Here is a 21488-nt window from a genome sequence, read left to right as displayed (position 1 = left end):
GTGGACTCATGGAAGGCCTTATCCACCGTCATGGCATTCCACACAGCATTGCCTCTCACCAAGGCACTCACTTTACGGCTGAAGAAGTGCGGCAGTGGGCTCATGCTCATGGAATTCACTGGTCTTACCATGTTCCCCATCCTGAAGCAGCTGGATTGATAAAACAGTGGAATGGCCTTTTGAAGTCACAGTCACAATGCCAACTAGGTGACGATACTTTGCAGGGCTAGGGCAAAGTTCTCCAGAAGGCCATGTATGTTCTAAATCAGCATCCAATATATGGTACTGTTTCTCCCATAGCCAGGATTCATGGGTCTAGGAATCAAGGGGTGGAAGTAGAATTAGCACCACTCACCATCACCCCTAGTGATCCACTAGCAAAATTTTTTATTCCTATTCCCATGACAATACATTCTGCAGGCCTAGAGGTCTTAGTTCCAGAAGGAGGGACACTTCCACCAGTAGACACAACAGCAATTCCATTAAACTGGAAGTTAAGATTGCCACCTGGACACTTTGGGCTCCTCCTACCTTTAAGTCAACAGGCTAAGAAGGGAGTTACAGTGTTGGCTGGGGTGATTGACTCGAACTATCAAAATGAAATCAGTTTACTACTCCACAACAGAGGTAGGGAAGAGTACTCATGGAATACAGGAGATCCCTTAGGGCGTCTCTTAGTATTACCATGCCCTGTGATTAAGGTCAATGGGAAACCACAACAGCTCAATCCAGGTAGGACTACAAATGGCCCAGACCCTTCAGGAATGAAAGTTTGGGTCACTCCACCAAGAAAAAAAGAAAAAAAAAAAATCATGACCTGCTGAGATGTTTGCTGAAGGCAAAGGGAATACAGAAGGGGTAGTAGAAGAAGGTAGTCATCAATACCAGCTTTTTTTTTTTTCTTGAGACAGAGTTTCACTCTTGTTGCCCACGCTGGAGTGCAATGGCACGGTCTTGGCTCACTGCAACCTCCGCCTCCCAGGTTGAAGTGATTCTCCTGCCTCAGCCTCCCAAGTAGCTGGGATTACAGGTGCCCAGGAACACACCAGGCTAATTTTTGTACTTTTTAGTGGAGACAGAGTTTCACCATGTTGGCCAGGATGGTCTCGAACTCCTGACCTCAGGTGATTCGCCTGCCTCGGCCTCCCAAAGTGCTAGGATTACTGGCATGAGCCGCCTTCTTTTGTTAAAAACTTGTTTGTGCATGTATATACTTGTACTAAGAAAATATCTTCATTTTATTTTCTTTTATCATGATCATGTAAGATTTATTGACTTCACATCAGCATTTAAGTATTGTTAACTTTATGTAATAGTATTTGGGTTAGGGATTGGTGCGTTTCCAGTTGTATGAAGGATAGTTATGTTAGGTGTAATTACGACCTTATTATTGTCTTTATTTGAAGATTATGATCTCAGGAGATGTGTATGGGTTCAAGTTGACAAAGGGTGGACTTGTGATGGTTAATACTGAATGTCAACTTGATTGAAGTATTGATCCTGGTTATGTCTGTGAGGGTGTTGCCAAAGGAGAGTAACATTTGAGTCAGTGGGCTAGGAAAGGCAGACCCACCCTTAATCTGGGCGGGTGGGTGCAATCTAATCAGCTGCCAGTACGGCTAGAACATAAGCAGGCAGAAAAATGCTAAAAGAGAGACTGGCCTAGCCTCCCAGCCTACATCTTTATCCTGCGCTGGATGCTTCCTGCCCTCAAATATCGGACTCCAAGTTCTTCAGTTTTGGAACTCAGACTGGCTTTCCTTGCTCGTCAGCCTCCGGACAGCCTATATTATGGGACCTTGTGATTGTGTGGCTTAAAACTTAATAAGTTTTAATAATAATAAGAGTCCTACCACTCTTGCCTTCCAAATCCCTGCATATATATATGGCATCTCTCAGTATTACCATGCCCTGTGATAAAGGTCAATGGGAAACTACAACTGCCCAATCCAGGCAGAATTACAAATGACCCAGGCCCTTCAGGAATGAAAGTTTGGGTCACTCCACCAGGAAAAAAAACAAATCTTTGTTCTTCTATCCCAGCTGGCTTCTCATGCTGGTGGCATCCCTCAAGACAGCTTTTCCAAACTTGTCTACTTTTCTCCTGATTTTAATCTCATCCCTGATCTCTTACTTTTAAACAGTAACTTACGTTTCAATTTTTCTTCCTTCCAACTATTATCCTCTATCTTCACCATCCTCTCCTTTCTCTCAGGAGAAAGAGTTGCCCCTGTTGCTTTCTACGACCAATTTTATCCCCACCAATCCCCACTAGAACAATGTTCTATTGACTCTTTTCCTGTTATTTCTTCACTTTCTCTCTCTCTCTCTCTCTCCCTCTCTCTGTCGCCTTTTTCCCCTGAAGTCAAAGATGTCCCCAGCTCCTTTGTATGTTAAAATGAACTTTCTGTCAGCCCCACTTTCCCTTCAAGATATCTTAACCATGTTATTCTCTCTTCATTGACAAACTTCTTTTAAAAAATAATAATAATGTAGTAGTTCTCCATAGAAAAGCTGTCAGTTTCCTCTCAGAAAGACGTTCATATAGCCTACATTCAAATGTCTCATCTGCTTTCAGGAGGTTAATGGATTCCGTGAGGCCCATGTGTTGATTCTCCAAGGGTCTGGGGACGGGCATAGAGGGAATATAGGTCACGCTGCCTCAGGAAACTCGGTGCGGTGATAATGGCCCTGGATTACCCTGGCCATGGCAGTAGCTGCACCTCGGCTACCTATTCGATTTGCCCTGGAGACCCTGGGAGATTTTTTAAAAATTATTTCTGTAAATAATTCCAACAACGTAAACACTGAGGACATTATTCCATTAGTCAGTTCTCCAGGGGTGTGTTTCCTGCTTTCAGTCAGGAGTTCTGCCCAGCGTGCTCATAGATGACTTTCCAACATGGTTTAAATATCCACATTAAAAAAACTCTAGAAGTCAAGGTCAAAACTGGGGAAAATCATAGAAATCCTTTAGTCTAGAGCCCTTAGTTCTACCAGTTCAACGCATGCATCCATGCAACCGTTGGTCAGTGTCAATCTCTTTCTTCTTTGATTTCTTTATCTGTAAAATGAAGAGAGTAAGCACATGTACCTCATAGAACTATGGTATGGATTAAATTAATTGAGACAGTAGTGTAAAGAATTTAGCATAGAGTCTGACACATAGAGCTCAATAACAGATCACTCTCATTTTGTATAATTACTAGTAATCTAGTCCACCCTCAACCAGCTACTAGAAAAGCAAAAGAGAACTCAAATCCCCGAGGCCTGCTCTGCAACCTCCCTGCTATTCCATGAGAGGGTGAAGACATCACATTTCTATATGGAAAAAGGATCCAAAATTTGTATTGCTGTAGAATTGGTGAATTATAGATGCTTGATGAAATAATGAGTCCTACCGTTCTTGCCTTCCAAATCCCTGCAGAAAACAAGCAGATGGTTAGTATTATTCAATGGATAAAATTGCTATTTGCCTTAGATTTCTCTTTTTGTAAACAAAGTTATTTTGGGTACAGACCTCACAAAAGAAGAGCATGTGCAATTGTTTAACCATTTTACATTGACTGATAAATCTCTTTTTTCCATAACTGTGCCACATTTCATTAAATATTCAGTGGAGGTTTTGATTCCATTATGGGATCCGGATCCATGCATATTCCCAAAGCTGGAGTGAGTAATGTTGTTCCCGATTTTTTCAGATTGTTCTCGACCTACATGCTCATTTTTACTTAAAGGGTAACACGATTTTATTATTGTTTTTGTTCCTGTTGTTGTTGTTGTTATAAGTACACCAAACAAATTATATAAGAAATGAATAGTACAGAATTCCCAAGCCAGTTTAGAGAAAATATTCAAAAATTGTTTTCTGGATATACATACAGTGAGAGCTATATTTCAAATAAATTTAAATGTTTTTTTTTTTTAAGTTTTTAAAATGTGAGAACACTATATAATACTAATAAATAATAGTCATTTGCTAAATATTTTAAAAATCCAGTAAGAGCTATTTAAACTTAATTTCTTTTCTCCTACTAGATTTAAAAATCCATTACAATGTAATCTAGTTAATACTCCTTCCTTCAGAAAGGACCATATTTAACACCAACTTAGCCAGATATATATTTTTTCATTAATAAAAGTCCCCAGAGGAGATTCTGTTGTCTTTCTTTGCCTCACTGGCAAAAGCAAAACCAACCTACAAACAAAAACACATTGTCTCTTCATGCTCTTAATCAAAGTAAGGTATTTCTTTTCCTTTCACTTATCTTTTGTATTTTGAAAGAGCATGGCACTAAGGAAGGTGCCCCTACAGGAGTAATCTAGAGTTCCTTATGCCAGGTAAGGCCTGTCTAACACCTAGTATTTCTCAGATACAGTTTTATCTCTACAGTCTTCTGTGTCTTTCTCTGGTATCTATCACATTGCTACACAGCATTGGCCCAACACGCCTGAGCAAAATCCAGAATTTTCCTAGGGCCTTGAAAGATGTGGCAAACCTTTTTAATGCCTACTTCTACCAATTTTCCCATTCCTTAATATAGCCACAATTCCTATGGGGTGGCCATATTTCCCAATAAAATCCTGGCCTGTGAGATGTAAATGGAAGTACATGTGACTTTCAGGAAATCTTTCTAGACAGAGGTGGCATGCCCTTCTTTCTTCCCTCCTGCTTCTAGCTTGTAACGTGAACATGCTGTCAGCTAGATCATTAACAACCATGCCGAGCCACAAAGTGGCCACAGAAATGGAAGCCATGTGCTTAAGATGACAGATAGGAAAGATAAAAGCTTGTATCTCTGATATTACCTTTAAGATATCATGTTATATCCCTAGACTGCTTAAGAAACATACATTTCTGTTGTGTTTAAACCAGTTATTTTTTTGTTTGCTTCATATTGACATTTTGTCATGTGGAGCTGAGCTTAACCCTGAGACACGGAGATCACCTGCAAGTTATAGAGAATGGGGAGAAAGCAGCAGTGAGTTAGTACTCATTCATTATGTGCTTATAAAGACAAGAGCAGAATTAGAACACATACATAGGGAAATAACAGTTTTGAATGAAACTTTAAGATATAGTTATAGGCCAGGCACGGTGGCTCACGCCTGTGATCCCAGCATTTTGGGAGGCCAAGGTGGGTGGGTTGCCTGAGGTCAGGAGTTCGAGATCAGCCTGGCTAACATGGTGAAACCCCAACTCTACTAAAAATACACACAAAAAAATTTAGCTGGGCATGGTGGTGGGTGGCTGTAATCCCAGATACTCGGGGGGCTGAGGCAGGAGAATCGCTTGAACCCGGGAGGCAGAGGTTGCACTCCAGCATGGGCAACAAGAGCGAAACTCCATCTCAAAAAATATATATATATACAGTTATAACGTATTATGAATTGGTTTAAGAATTTCCTATCATGAAAAGATTACTGAGATTATAGACAATAATGAAAGCAGAAAACTACATTATAAATTTATCTTCTCAACTAAAGAAGCTCCACCCATAAATGTAATTTTATTGCCACTTAATACTTTCTGAGTCCCTTAATCATGTGTTTGTGGGTTTCTACCACTATTTCAAATGTAAAAAAGAAGATCTTGATTAATCAATAATATGTATGCTAATTATATTTTATTATTATAGAAAAAATAGTATTGCTGAAATGTGGCTCCTAGTTCTAAGAAAATATTTTGCTGTTCTACATTTTCTCCTTCAATAAAAATAGTTGAATTCTTTTTATCATAACATAAAGGATAAAAGTTATTTTAAAAATGCATAAGTTTATAGTAGCATTATCTGTGATAGAAAAGAATTGAGAATAGCTAAATGGTCTGACAACAGAATAGAGGATGTGTGGTGTGTTCATATGTTGGAACACTCTACGGTAATGAAAATGAACAGCTGCACACAAATACATAGATGAATGACAGTATAATGCTAAAGAAGATTTTTAAAGTATATGCTGTCTGGATCCATTTATATAAAGTTCAAAATAAGCAAAATGAATTTGTTGTGTTAGTAATTAGGAGTCTCCTTCCTGCGAAGCAGTGATCAGAAGGCAAGATGGGGCCTCTGAGGAACTGTGAATGTCCTGTCTCATCATCTTGTAAAATGACAAGTTTGTAAAATGACAAGTTTGCTTTATCACTTGTAAAATGTAAAATGACATTTTGCTCACTTTGTAAAATGACAAGTTTGCTTTATCAAAATTCACCTAGCCATTCATTCATGATTTAGTACTTTCATGTGTGTACAATATTCTTCAATAAGAAGTCCACTTTGGAGCTGGATGTGGTGGTTCACACCTGTAATCCCAGCACTTTGAGAGGCTGAAGAGGGAGAATTGCTTGAGACCAGCGGTTTGACGCCAGCCTGGGCAACAAGGTGAGGCTTTGCCTCAACAAAAACTAAAAAAAAATTAGCCAGGCATGGTTAGTCCCAGCTACTCAAGAGGCTAAGATGGGAGGGGCTTGAGCCCAGGAGGTCAAGACTGCAGTGAGCTGCGTTTGAGCTACTGCACCCCAGCCTGGGTGAAAAAGCAAGACCATGTCTCAAAAAAAACCACCGAAGTTTACTTGGAAAAAAGAAAATTTAAAAACAAAACACCACCTGATTCTGATTTTCCTATCCTTGCTTCTTAAATCCAGTTGAGAGGTTAGAATGTTCCTCATCTGCTATAGTCCAAATGTGTCCCTCAGAATTCATGTGTTGGAAATTTAATCCCCAATACAACAGAGTTGGCAAATGGAGCCTAATGGTAGGTGTTTAGGTGATGAGGGCTCTGCCCTCATGAATAGAGTAAAGACATTATTTTAAAAAGCTTTTGAAAATGGGTTTACTCTCTTGCACTCTCACATTTTTGCCTTCCACTATGTTCTGATGCAGCAAGAAGGCCCTAGCAAGATGCTGACACCTTAGTATTGGACTTTCCAACCTTCAGAACTGTAAGCCAATAAATTTCTATTAATTATAAATTACCTAGTCCCAGGTATTCTGTTATACCAGCACAAAACAGACTAAGACACCATCTTACCCTACAGCCAGTACCAGGATTTTGAATGACAGAATGATAACCTCATCATCCTTTGTTTTTGCTGGCCAGTTCCATATTTTCAATGAAAATCACCTGGCTCCTGTGAGTTATTTTGTATCCTCTCTAACTTATCCTTCAGTATCAAATTTGAAGGATTGTTTTGAGGGGTCTGAAATTCTCAGTTTTTGCTCTATCTTGTTTCTCCTTTTTCCGTTTGCTCCCATTGACACACAGGGAGTCTCAATTGTACTTTCATCCCAGTCAGCAGCTGCCCTAAACAAGAAGACGTGCACCATCATTAGTGGTGCCAGGTGCTGGCTTTAGCAGAACATATTCTAAATGTAACTGATCAATGGCTTATATATTATCCGAACACTTCATTGCAGTTGGAGTTCTCACTTTAGATTACCTCCCCTAGAGGGGTTTAAAAAAAATTATACATACAGCTCTGTTATAACTGTGGCTTTTAAAGGTCTTTTTTAAATTGTAAATGTTCTCTGGACCCTTACTACATTTTTAATAATTGACAACAGAATTCTAAAGGCCTCCACATCCATGCTTAGGGGACCTTGTAATCAAAGGACATAATCTAATCCGTGACAGCATCTCTTAGGAGCCTCAGGAGGCCTGAAGATGCTGGCATGGTGCTAAAAAGAAGAGATCAGCAGTATCAGAGCTGATACTGCTGATCTTCTTCAGGGAATAAGAGAGGACTTTAGCCTACAAAGCGGGTGCCCTTATCCTCACATAAATTCCTCTGCTGATAAAACAAATGACAGAGCAAAAGGTGTGGTTGATAATGGTTGGTATTGTGGCATAGAGAGTGATTTGAAAACCTCTCTTGACCTTGGAATCCTTCCTGCAAGTATCATTAGGTAGGAGGGACTGGTCTGGTTGAATGAGAGGCAGGTAAGGAGCCTTACCATCTGAGCTTCTCTCCTCCCACCAACACCTTCTCCTTTCCTCCCATCAACATCAGATGGGATCTGCTGGGTCACTTGGACAGCACTGCACTGAATCTTTGTCCTCATACAATGATACAGTTCATAGGCCATAGGGAAGAGCCATCCCAAATCTAACCCTCCAACGGATGCCAGACTGGTGTATAATAATCACTTAGGGAGTTGGTGAACATTCTGATTGCCAGGCCTGATAAAAGTCAGTAGCTGGTCCTAGGAATCTGTTTTTAATAAGATCCTCAGGTAATTCTGATGTACAGACAAGCTTGAGAACCATGGTCATGGCATGGACAAAAACCTATACTTAACATTTCTGCAAGTGAGGACCAAGGACCGTCTGCATCAGAGTCACCTGCATGTCTGAGATGTGCACATTAGGACATGGAAGGCTTCATTGAGAAATGGAGCACTGGGGGCTGCTCTGGATGAATTGAACAAGAGTTCAGGCCTTCACCGTGTTGAAGTAGGAAGATTTGGAAATATTTCCATATGCATCAAAATTCATATCCACAGCTTCTCTTACAGAATCTCTGAACTTAAAGCAGGACCAATGGCACTTCTGGGAGACTCACCAATGTCTATGCACCATTTCCTTATTGTCTTCTCTCTTCCCCCTCAATAAGAATCCTTTATCAAGATTTAAGGTTCAAAATATCAGCTCAAACTGATTCATGTTCTTCCAAATCCCTTGGCTTATTCTTAGATTTCTGTCAAAAACTAAAGCTCTTTTTTTCTACACCTGCTAGTGTCTCCTTTTCCCAAGGCATGAAGGTGGAAAATCCTACATGCTTGAGGTGAAGAAAGGGCCTTGGGGTACAAGTAAATTCAGAGGAGATACACACCAGTGCTGGTAATGTTTTGTTTCTTAAGCTGGGTATTAGGCACACAAGTGTGTTCAGCTTACAGAAACACACTTAGTATACTTGTGATTTATGTACGTTTCTGTCTATATACGATACTTCAATAAAATGCTTAATAAAAAGTGATTAATATCTCAAAATGTTATTGTGCTCATCGATCAATTGGTAGCTCAATAGAGACAAAGATAAGAATACAGAAAAAATCTGAACAAAATTTGTTAATGGGGTACGGTGGCTCTCGCCTGTAATCCCAGCACTTTGGGAAGTGGAGGTGGGCAGATCGCTTGAGCCCAGGAGTTTGAGACCAGCCTGGGCAACAAGGTAAAACCCCGTCTCTACAAAAAAAAAAAAAAAAAAAAAATTAGCTGGGCGTGGCGGTACGTGCCTGTGGTCCCAGCTACTCTGGAGGTGGAAGTGGGAGGATAGCTTGAGCCGGGACACCATTTTATCAAGAACATTTTAAATCAAGAAAAACAGTTCTTGAAGTTTCTCTTCTAAATGAGGACAATAATTTATAGCAAAAGAAATTTCCCAATCATGTTACCTGGTGATGATCCTCCAGACGGCTTCCAGTAGTGAATTTTGAGCATTATCTTTTGTCCTAACTTTGTGATTGTGAAGTTAATTTGCACAGGAACAATTTCCATCTCTGGATATATCTGTATACACTTGGTGGAGCCAAAAGAAAATTTCAAAGAACTTAGAAGGAATAGAATGCTTTTCAGAGATGCTTGCAAAGTCAGAACTCTGTAAGTATTTATATAAGAAACCACTTAATGTCTACTTGACTGATGGGTACTCAAATTGCAATAAGACAGCTGCTGAATAGAAACTAAAGTGGTTTTAAAGATGAAAGAAACAATACTCCTCTTCCAAGGTCAGTGTTGTACAACTCACATGCCAAAAAATCACGAGGTCCTCCTGAATGCCATTTCCAAGGCTGCTTAAGAGAAATTGGAAGCCAGCAGTATTGTCTTTGGTGCTCAACCAATTTCCCTCTCAGATTTCCTCCTTCCCCATCCCCATCCTTTCTCTCATGCCACCCCATCCCCAACCACAAACACCCTTTGGTTTCCCATTCTTGTTACCTTTCTTGTCCTCAGCTGGATGACATTAAATTTGATGTTTTCAACAAATATACATAAAGCAGCTACTCTGAGGGATTAACTGAAGGTAGTTAAACATGGCCCCTGTGTCCTGCCCTTTGTAACAGGGAATTCTGGAAATAGAGAGGTTTTTAGATACGATGGTTTAAGATGGATATTTCTGGGCAGAAACAGCCATCACTGACTCATCTCAGTGTTGTACTGGGAGGCATGTTACTCTAGGAAACATGATCCATCCCTTTCTCCCTTGATTTTTTTCAGTTCACCCTATGGCCAGGTACCCACAGTTTGGGAAAGACTTCCTCTGGTATCTCCTTAGCTAATACGCTCCGTGAGGTGGCCTCTTCAGACAGTGGCTTCTCAGCGAATGGGTAAGAAATGTGCCCGCAGACCGTCACCACCACATCTGGCCCTCTCTGCTAACAAACAAATGAATTTGCAAGGGCTTAGCATGCCCTCTCGCCTCCAAGACCAGGCTGCTGCCTCCTGATCAACGGCCCAGGATTGAGCATGTGAACACTATCACTGAGTGAGCTCTGTACCCTGTACCCTAAACCACATTTGTTTGGCCCTTCAGTGTAATGAGCCATGCTGACTGCTTGGAGTAATGGATGCTTAACCACTCTGTGCCTCAGTTTCCTTATCTGTAAAATAGGAAGAACAATAGTGCCTATCATACAGCATTAGTATGAAGATTAAATAAAATGGGTAAACTGCTAACATGATGCCTTGCAAATAATACATGCTGGCTCTTTAAACACCCAAACCCATTCTTATCAAAGACTTCTCTACATGATAATGGTGAGAACTCCGGGTCTCATGCCTTGTTAATATTTGTATTAGGATCTACTCAAATGCTGTTCATCGAGGTGTCATAACTACCATTTATAAGTGCTCATTACATGCCAGGCACACTTTACATGCACTGTTTGCTTTCATCCTCATGACCATCCTCTGAAATTTGTACTTGTTCTCTCCATTTTACAAAAACTGAGGCACAGGAAGTTTAAGTAAATGCCGAAGGTTACACAGCTACTAAATGGCCAGCAATCTGGCTCCACAGTCCTTGTCTTAGCCACTGTGCTAGCCCAGATACTGCACTGCCTACCCTGGGCCGTGGGCCAGAAAACACAACACACCTTTGTGGTCTGAGAGATGACCTAGCTGTAACAGGTACCGATCCAAGCTTGTGCTCAAATAATGGCCAAGTGATGAAATGTTTAACATTTTGAGTGCTTTAAAAATTTCAAGTATTTTTAATATCTGTAAACACTTCCCGTGAATAGTCAGGAATAAAATTAGTGTAGCTTTTTATTGCTAATGTTTTTAGCAATTAATGTGTACTAGGAACTGGGTGACGTGCTTCACATTGATTCTGTCCCTTTGTTTTCACAAGAACTTCAATGAGATGGGTACTGTGACTCCACCCATTTTATAGATGGGGCCCAGAGAAGTTAAGTAACAGTGATACCACCTATCTTGTAGGGTTTTATGGGGACTAAATGGGTTGACACGTGTAAGCAAGTGCTTAGCATAGAGCCTGGTGTATTATTTGTATGGTTCCCAGACTGTTCAATGAATATTAGAAGAATTCTCTCGCATTATCTTAGGAAAGACCATTCTTAGTCAAGGTGAAAGAAGATCTTTGCCAGCTGAGACAATTACACATCTTACCAGCTAGCAGGAAAACCATAAATTCAGCTACCTATGAAAAATTCCTAGATCCATCTAAAATTCTCCTTTTAACTGAAATTATTCAATCAAACGTGTCTAAAACTAGGAATTTTATGAGGAAATACACTATAGACAGAAACATCATATTTTTTAATTTAATTATATTCTTATTATTTATATATTTGGTAAAAATTATATTTTATACCCCTAAATATATCAGTTCCAATAGGACAGATGCTGTACTGATACTTCTGTTTTTCCCTCCCTTTTCTCACCCAAAGACTCTGGCTCCATCCCTCCTACCTACTAGCGCTGCAAGACAACCAGACCATTGTTTCTGATTCTATTTTGGGATGTAACAGTGGATTCCAATATTCCTGTTGGGAGCCTTGACCAAAGAGGTCATTAAACAAGCAAGGTTTCTTCTTCCCAATTACTTATGCCACATCTCACAGCATAACTTGGATATATAATGGGGTTTAAAGACTCCTTCCCCCGATGGGTGCGAATGAAGAGAAGAATAGAGTGAAGAGGAAGAGCATCCTGTCTGCCACACTTCAGGTTATCCTCTCCCAACATGTGGCAAAGCCAGAGCAAGAGAAGCCAGGTCTCACTTCTTATTCCGTCCTCCCTGATCTCTTATAGGAACCTATCTTTAAACCTCCAGAGTTTTCAAAGTATTAGCAAGCACATTTTTAAATGCCATATTTCTTCCTACCCATTCCTCCCCTTCACACTCTTTAACCTAAATTTTGTGTTCAATGGAGTGAATCTGGAGGCACTGCCTTGACATTTCACCACAAGAACTGAAAGGCGGGGAGCGGCAATGCAAGTAGGAGGCATAGTGGGTTTGAATGGGTTTCTATTCATCCTATAGGTGACAGAGAGATTCCCCCTTAGGATTAGGAAGATGGCCAAACATATGACACTAAGCACTGGACAGATGAGACCAACAGCGGTTCATTAGTCACATATACCCCAGCCTAGGGGAGGAGGACACAGCACACCATTCAAGGCAACACAGGGGTTGCAATCGGGAACAGAATGAATAACTGGGGGGGGCTTTGTAGTGTCAAGAGGGTGTGGTGCCTCCTGGTTCCCACAGGAGGATGTAATTGGCTTGTTTGAAAAACTGCTTAGGAGGAAATTAAAACCCACTACTCAGGGATAAATAGGAACTGCACCTGGTCCCCTCAAAAAGGAGGGTTGTTTGGCTGGGGGGACGTCATCTGTGAGAGGAGAGTAGGGAGGAGAATTTGCAGTTAGGCCATTCAAGGCCTTCCCAATTTTACCAGATGCCAAGACAGCACATACTATTAACTTTAGGCCTCACATTATAAAAGGTGAGTACAAAGGAGAGTGTGTGAGAAATAGTTTTTGGCACACACAACTAGATGAGAAAGAACAGGTAGAAAACTTGAGAGACAAGGTCTATCATGCAAGCTCAGATGTTCTTCTTGAAAACCAGAAATAGAGGTGGTGTTTAAGAGACCTCCACACAAGCAAGCTCTGTTGTCAAGTCTCCAAATATTCCAATTTTAGCCAGTTTTTTTTTTATTATTCTGGAAGATTCTGTGGACTTTCATTTGGTTTATGACAATGCTGATTAATTATTTGGGGGAAATAAATTGTTAGGATTATATAAGATACATATATAAAAAGCATATGAATGATAAAATCTCTGTATCAATGTATGGTCATTATTTCAGCACACCAAGAACAGCAAGAACTCCCAGTTTCACTGAGAACTTACCGTGTGCTTTGTGTACACCCCCTCTCCTTTAACTTTCATGACTACCTTACAAGGTACATGTCATTCTAGGAAGGGAAAAGATGCAGGATCAGAGAGTTGCTGTGGCAGGGCAGGAATTTTTAACCCAACCCTACATAGATCTCAATAGAGTTTTTTGAAGCTTTGATAGTGTCTAGTCTGGTGAATAAAAAATAATACCGTATCTTTAACTTCACAGTAAAGTTAAGGACACCAGTTATTTATTTATTTTGTTATTCAACAGATAATGTTTGACTACCTACTATGTGCGAAGCATTGACCCTAGTGACGAGAAATCCAAACCCTTAATGTTTCAAAGAATAGCATGAAAGTATAGACATTCACGATGGCCATACTGACCAAGGTAATTTATAGATTCAATGCCATCCCCATCAAGCTACCAATGACTTTCTTCACAGCATTGGAAAAAACTACTTTAAAATTCATATGGAACCAAAAAAGAGCCCACATCGCCAAGTCAATCCTAAGCCAAAAGAACAAAGCTGGAGGCATCACGCTACCTGACTTCAAACTATACTGCAAAGCTACAGTAACCAAAACAGCATGGTACTGGTACCAAAACAGAGATGTAGACCAATGGAACAGAACAGAGCCCTTAGAAATAATGCCGCATATCTACAACCACCTGATCTTTGACAAACCTGACAAAAACAAGAAATGGGGAAAGGATTCCCTCTTTAATAAATGGTGCTGGGAAAACTGTCTAGCCATATGTAGAAAGCTGAAACTGGATTCCCTTCCTTACACCTTATACAAAAATTCATTCAAGATGGATTAAAGACTTAAATGTTAGACCTAAAACCATCAAAACCCTAGAAGAAAACCTAGGCAATACCATTCAGGACATAGGCATGGGCAAGGACTTCATGTCTAAGACACCAAAAGCAATGGCAACAAAAGCCAAAATTGACAAATGGGATCTAATTAAACTAGAGAGCTTCTGCACAGCAAAAGAAACTACCATCAGAGTGAACAGGCAACCTACAGAATGGGAGAAAATTTTTGCAACCTACTCATCTGACAAAGGGCTAATATCCAGAATCTACAGTGAACTCCAACAAATTTACAAGAAAAAAACAAACAACCCTATCAAAAAGTGGGCAAAGGATATGAACAGACACTTCTCAAAAGAAGACATTTATGCAGCCAAAAGACACATGAAAAAATGCTCACCATCACTGGCCATCAGAGAAATGCAAATCAAAACCACAATGAGATACCATCTCACACCAGTTAGAATGGCAATCATTCAAAAGTCAGGAAACAACAGGTGCTGGAGAGGATGTGGAGAAATAGGAACACTTTTACACTGTTGGTGGGACTGTAAACTAGTTCAACCATTGTGGAAGTCAGTGTGGCGATTCCTCAGGGATCTAGAACTAGAAATACCATTTGACCCTGCCATCCCATTACTGGGTATATACCCAAAGGATTATAAATCATGCTGCTATAAAGACACATGCACACGTATGTTTATTGCAGCACTATTCACAATAGCAAAGACTTGGAACCAACCCAAATGTCCAACAATGATAGACTGGATTAAGAAAATGTGACACATATACACCGTGGAATACTATGCAGCCATAAAAAACGATGAGTTTCATGTCCTTTATAGGGACATGGATGAAGCCGGAAACCATCATTCTCAGCAAACTATCGCAAGGACAAAAAACCAAACACCGCATGTTCTCACTCATAGGTGAGAATTGAACAATGAGAACACATGGACACAGGAACGGGAACATCACACACTGGGGCCTGTTGTGGGGTAGGGGGAGGGGGGAGGGATAGCATTAGGAGATATACCTAATGTTAAATGACAAGTTAATGGGTGCAGCACACCAACATGGCACATGTATACATATGTAACTAACCTGCACATTGTGCATGTGTACCCTAAAACTTAAAGTATAATAAAAAAAAAGAAAAAAAATTGCATCACAAGCCATACTATTTTTAAAATTAAAAAAAAAAAAAAAAAAAAAAGAAAGAAAATATAGACATTCACTTCTGACCATGACAGAGAAACACGACTGGGCTTACCCTCCCAGCTTAAATAACAAAAAAGAAATGAAGGAAATGCATGTTCATTAACAAGTTCATAAAATAATGAGTTGTAGACATTGGACAACAGGTAGTAGAGAATAGTGATCCCTTAGAGAAGAGAAACAGACAAGGTGAGCCCTGGGGGTGCCTTACTCGCTGTCTGGTTTCCAGGCCTCAGCATAAGGAAGGAGAACACACACAAAGCCCAGCAGTCTCCCTGATTTGAGGAGCTACAGTTGAGCATCAGGGGAGGTCAATCCATCTAGAAGTTGGAGGAGGAGAGTACCAGACAAGAGAGAAAGAAGCTGCACAGAGAGAAATTTCTGGAGATTTCCTGAGTTCCCCTTGAGTCTTGATACCTGAGACTAAGGAAAGAACCACCTGAAACAGGTAGGACAATCCCTTGGACTTACAAAGGGCTGGGAGCAGGTTGCGTTCCCACCAGTCAAAATGGGAAAACCTCATAATACACAGGGCATAAGATGGAGAACACAGAAGAGGATTGCCTCAGTGCTGGAACCACAGTCTGCTCTAGCTGTCCCTAACAAGACTTAAAAGCAAGACTCGAGGGTCAGACTATTTCCAAGTAACTTAATTGCCAACCAAAAAAAAAAAAGGCCTAAGAATATTTAAAGGAATATTCTTCCAATATATAACAAAGTAAAATGCGTCATGTCTGGCATCCAATCAAAAATTACTAGGTATGCCAAAAGGCAGGAAAATACAACCTCTTATGAGGAGTAAAATAAATCATTCAAGAGAAACAATCCCAGAAATGACACACAGTGTAGAATTGGTAGGCATGGACATTAAAACAATTCTGATAAATATATTCCATATGCCCAAGAAAGTGGAGAAAATATTGAGCTTGTTAAAAAAAAGACATGGATAATATTTGGCTTTTTGTTTGTTTTTGAGACAGAGTCTCGCTCTGTCAACCAAGCTGGAGTGCAGTGGTATGATCTTGCCTCACTGCAACCTCCACCTCTGGGGCTCAAGCAATTCTCCTGCCTCAGCCACCCGAGTAGCTGGGATTACAAGCCTGCACCATCATGCCAGCTATTTTTTTTATTTTTAGTACAGATGGGGTTTCAGCATGTTGGCCAGGCTGGTCTCAAACTCCTGATCTCAAGTGATCTCCTGCTTCAGCCTCCCAAAGTGCTGGGATTACAGGCCTGAGCCATCACGCCCAGCTGGATGATATTTTAAAACACTCAAACTTCTAGGCATTAAAAATTCAATGGATGGTGCTTTGGATGTCTCACAACTACCACCCACACATTTAAGACTCACTAGAAGGGCTCATAGGGCTCAGAGGCAAGATGATCCCAGCTATGGTTTATCAAGCATAAGATATACAGCCAGCCTTGCAAGGGAAAAAGACAAACCAGGTGAAGCCTGGAGGAATTTAGGCACTGGCTTCCAAAGTTCTCCCTCTGGGGCTGAAGAGAGATGGGGTGGCCACATAGAACACACTCTTTTAGCCAACAAAATGCAGTGTTCCTGCTTAAGACTCAAAGTTCAGAGTTTTCACTGGGGGCTGATTATTTTGGCAGTCTCTGCCTCCGATAAGCCACAGCTACCAAATTTAGACATCTGGTAGAAAAGCTGGCATTCACCATTAATTACATTGTTTGCACAAATAATCTAGGCAAGCTGGTATATAAGAGTTCGGTGTCTCAGGTCAGCAAATCATCCTTATCAGTGGAGGGAACATCCCAAAGCCAAGTTCCCAGATGGTAGTCTAGGGCCAGCCCCCCAAGCAAATCATTCTAAAGGTAGCAACATCAAGCCTGCTATATTATGTCCTTTCTGCACAGATGGAATTAACAGCAAATTAGATACTGCCAAAGAAAAGATTAGTGAACATGGAAGAAATAGCAATAGAAGTAATCTAAAATGAAAGAAAACTGATATAAAGACTCAAGTTTCTGCCTTGGATAGTGGTGCTATTATGTACGTAAAAAGAACAGACGTTCTATTAAAACTTTTTAAAACATAATTATTGAGCAAGCAAGCACTAAACTGACCCATTGTACAGTTTTGTATGGTTACCAAAGACTAGCAAGGACTTCATTTGTATGTTAATTTCTGAAATATCTATAACTAAAGCTTGATAATATTTCCATATAACCAAGAAACAAAAAACTTTTAAGCTATTAAAGATTTTAGTAAATGGATTATATGAGAAGTAATCAAAGGAAAAACAATATGCAAGGATACAATCTGTTGGTGAATATGAGACAGTAAAGGAGAGAACATTTGTCTTTTGTATGCAAAGGACTTCATTCACAATTACCTGACTTAATTTCACAACAATTTAAGAAGTAAGAATTATTTTCTCATTTTACGGATGAGAACATTGAGGGTAAGAAAGGTCAAGTAACCATTCTAGAAGAACACACGGTTAATTTGATGGAACCAGAAAAAGGAAGCCCATATGTCTACATCTCCAAACTCTTTGTGTTTTCATTGTTCTTTGCTTTTATATCTACCAAGGACAGACAGAATGCAACAGGCTCTTTTTAAAAACAATTGTAAAAATGGAGGTCCTGAAATGCATATGGAGTCATTTGCACTAACAGAGGCAGCACAGGCTAAAATAGCCCAAACCTCTGCCCCCTCATCTCCCTCCTGCAAAAATAATAAATATGTAAACCCTATTCCACCTACACTTTTTTTAATCTCTAGAGTTTTATCTTTTTGAACTTAAATAATTCTAGGGTAACTAAGATTATAGGGCAAAAATGGCAAATATGCAATCACTCTCCTCTTTCAAACACGGGAAATATTATTCATATATCATGGCTCTTTTCCCCTCTAAGCTCAGATACAGCATCAGAATCCTTCTGAACATATTGTTCCAGGCAGCCATTTCCAGTGATTGAAATTAGAATTCAGAATGAAACCTCTTTGCATCTTTATTTTAGGAGTCATCCATTAGAGCATAGTAATTAGAATTCAGATTCTGGAACTTGATTGTCCAGGCTCAAACTCTAGTTCTACCACTTACTAACTGTATGAATTTAAATAAGTAAGTTAATCTCTCTGTGTTTTCATCTCTAATTTGGGGATAGTTATGGGTATCTACTCCAGAAGGCTTTGCAAGAATTAAATGAGTTGAAATATATGTAATACTTAGACTAGAACCCGGAACATGGTAAGCATTATATGCCTAGCTGTTATTAGTGTTATTACTATTACCAAAATCATACAGATGAAGTTTTGACAATCATTTTTTGCAAGAAACAAAGCAATAGGAGGCTGAAGGTATTGGGCACCTAAACAGAAAGAACAAAAGAAAATGGAATTAAATGTCCTGCTTATAGACATGATTAAAGGATAGTACTGGAGGAGTAAACTAGACCATCTTTAGAAGATTTCTTTTTTCCCTCTGAATTCTACATTTCTGAAAAGAAAAAAGTAAAGGTATATAGGGACTCTTAACCAAGCATCTCAAATGTCCAACAACAGTATTTGGTTAAGTATAAACTCTGACCTACCCATACCGTGAAATACTGAATATCCCCTTTAAAATGCATGTCTTAGAACATCTGGTAACTTAGGAAATATCTCATAATATATTAAGTTAAACAATAAAACTTTAAATCATATATACAATATATTCAGGTTTTATAAATTACATACAAATATTAACATAGCACATGTGAAAAATATTCTACATATATACGTGGTACATATATTACCATATTATATCCATTAATGTAAAATATATAAATAAATCTGTAGATATGTAAAATATATACATTCTATTCATAGAAAACATGGGCAAACATCTACCAAAATGTTAACGTGGCTGTATTTGGATGATAAGATTATAGGTGGTTGTTAATTTTCATACATTCATTTATTTAAACTTCTAAATAAGCATATGTTACTTTTATTTGGATTTATTTTATTTTAACTATATATTTAGTGGTCAAAATACAAAATATTTGTTGGATAAAGCTACCATTTTTTACTTGGACATAATAGATGGTTAATTCAAAGAATATAACACTATTAGTGAAGACACACAATACAATTTTTAAAAACAAGGTATTTAAACATTCACAACATACTGCTCTGCAAAAAATCCTAAGTTAATTCTTTTCTATGTAATTTAAATAAAATTTATTTTCCAGAATAATTATGTCTAGCCTACATTTTCTTGTATCAAACAAAGAAAAATTTTTAAATTTCAACTTCTATTTTAGATACGGGGGTACATGTGCAGGTTTGTTACATGGGCATATTGCATGATGCTGAGGTTTGGGGTACAGATCCCATCACCCAGATAGTGAGCATAGTATCCTTCCCAAAGCCTATCAGTCTTGTGCTTGAACTTCAAACAGTGCTTCCCAATTTTCAACCTAAAGACTATTTATAACATCAGATATTAACGTTTCTAAAACCTGGATATCTCACTATGCCTTCACCCTGGGCCCCTACAAGATGAAGCCTAATGAAAGTTAACCTGCTACTGCTGACTCTTGGCTCCCAGGACCGCAAGATTGAGAGCAAAATGCGAAGGGAGCAGTGAAGGAGAGAAAGCAAAGACAAGGCAGTGCATTACAGAGCAGCTCTGGCTTCACGAGAAGACCTAGTCTGCTGCTTGGTCAACGGACATCTCTGCAAAGGCTATGTGGAAGCAGTGGGCCTCAGAAGACGTGTTTGAGGGAGGATGAGAGAGAGGTTGACGCTCTGGCTCTTTTCCATTTCCTGCCAAGCCTGCGGCACAGAGCATGACCTCCCTGGTGCTTCCAGATTGTGTCCCCAGTCCCTTGGGGCCGCTGCTGGGGAAGCCAGATCGCCTGTCCCGCAGCAAGTCCTTCCTCTGAACCCAGACATGGCAGCAGGAGCCAAAGCCTTTGTGAGATGCTCCATCAGATGCGGATGACTGAGGAGGTCTTCACCCAGGACAGGCTGAGATGGCAGGTGTGGGCAGCGATCAAGTCGCCCAGGCCTGAGGGGCAATGGGGCGAAGCGAGCCTGGGGAGAAGAATATGTGACTATGTAATACACCACTAGGCCTAGTCCTCTGGTTTCACTGCAACTTCCTCATTTCCTACAGTGCTTCCTGTTAAGAATGAAACTACTGCTTCTTGTACGAGGGTATCAAGGAAACTGCTTTGAACGAAGCTGACTTTGCCTGCTTGCTCCAGGTGTGACTTGGAGAGTCATCTTCTCTGGGATTTCTCCCTAGAATTTCAGTTTATTAGTCTTCAATAAATTTTTCTTTATTAAATTCCTCTTCAAATATTCAGAGTGACGTTGCCACTGAAACCAATGAAATAATGCAAAAGAAAAAAAAATAACACCTCCCACTGTAGTGACCTTCCATACCATAACTGATATTTACAGCCTGATCAACAGGTATGTGTTTTGTAAGCAAGGAGAAAGATGTGAAAGGAAGAAGTGTAAGCTGTATAAGCCTTCTACTATTTTCTTCTTATTCACAAGGAATCACTACAAAATTACTCTACAATTTGGTTTTCTTAACGATACATCATAGACTTCCCTTCAGGCAAAAAGGTATAGCTCTACCTCATTCAAAAATAGCTTTCAGGTTAATCCTGAGACACTGTCTTTTGGTGATGGCAATTTTTATTTTTCTATGTAAAATTATTTATCCTGTCCATTAAAATTGTCTTTAGATTCTTTTCTTAAGGAAAAAAATAGATGCCATACAGCACATTGCTTAAGTATGTAGCTTCGGATGTCAGACTGCTTGAGTACAATTCCTAACTCCACCACCAAGTAGCGGTGTGACTTAGGACAAGTTACTTTAACTCTCTGTGCTTCAGTTTTCTTATCTCTGAAGAGGAGTGTAGTATTTACCTCCTGGATGATGTTGGGAGAGTTAAATGAGTTAATACACTGAAGGCACTCCAGACAGTGCCTAGTATGTAAGAAGCACTCAGTAAATGTTAACTATTACTGTTCTTATAATTGTTAGTATCTCATAATGCCCACATAAATAGAAACACATCCACTTAAAGAAACAAAAATGAATTGA

The 21488-nt window shown here is 39.6% G+C and overlaps 1 protein-coding gene and 1 long non-coding RNA gene across 7 annotated transcripts in view; both read left to right on the top strand.

Moving 5' to 3' along the window:
- The window catches only part of LMNTD1 (lamin tail domain containing 1), a 75916-nt gene extending 68949 nt beyond the window's left edge, over positions 1–6967 (top strand). For 2 of the 6 annotated variants that reach the window (XR_010135736.1, XR_010135737.1), the window contains exons 10-11: positions 3210–3441; positions 6882–6928. Coding sequence is in view for 2 of the 6 variants with exons in the window: in XM_054526991.2 (XP_054382966.1) it covers positions 6882–6895 (14 nt within the window). In the remaining 4 variants the exon portion in view is untranslated. Of the gene's footprint in view, positions 1–3209; positions 3442–6881 lie in introns of all 6 variants that reach the window. The other 4 variants (XM_054526991.2, XM_054526985.2, XR_010135739.1 and 1 more) reach the window with 3 other exon arrangements.
- A 2269-nt stretch (positions 6968–9236) lies between these two features.
- Positions 9237–20726, top strand: LOC129049084 (uncharacterized). The gene is made up of 3 exons (XR_008511864.1): positions 9237–10325; positions 11910–12235; positions 19974–20726. It is a non-coding gene; the product is annotated as an uncharacterized LOC129049084 (long non-coding RNA).
- The last annotated feature ends 762 nt before the right edge of the window (positions 20727–21488 follow it).

Source organism: Pongo abelii, chromosome 10 (assembly GCF_028885655.2).
Source record: "Pongo abelii isolate AG06213 chromosome 10, NHGRI_mPonAbe1-v2.0_pri, whole genome shotgun sequence".
In the NCBI taxonomy this organism is placed as follows: domain Eukaryota; kingdom Metazoa; phylum Chordata; class Mammalia; order Primates; family Hominidae; genus Pongo; species Pongo abelii.
The sequence above is the reverse complement of the archived record's forward strand: the minus strand, read 5'-3'. Positions and strand labels throughout refer to the sequence as shown.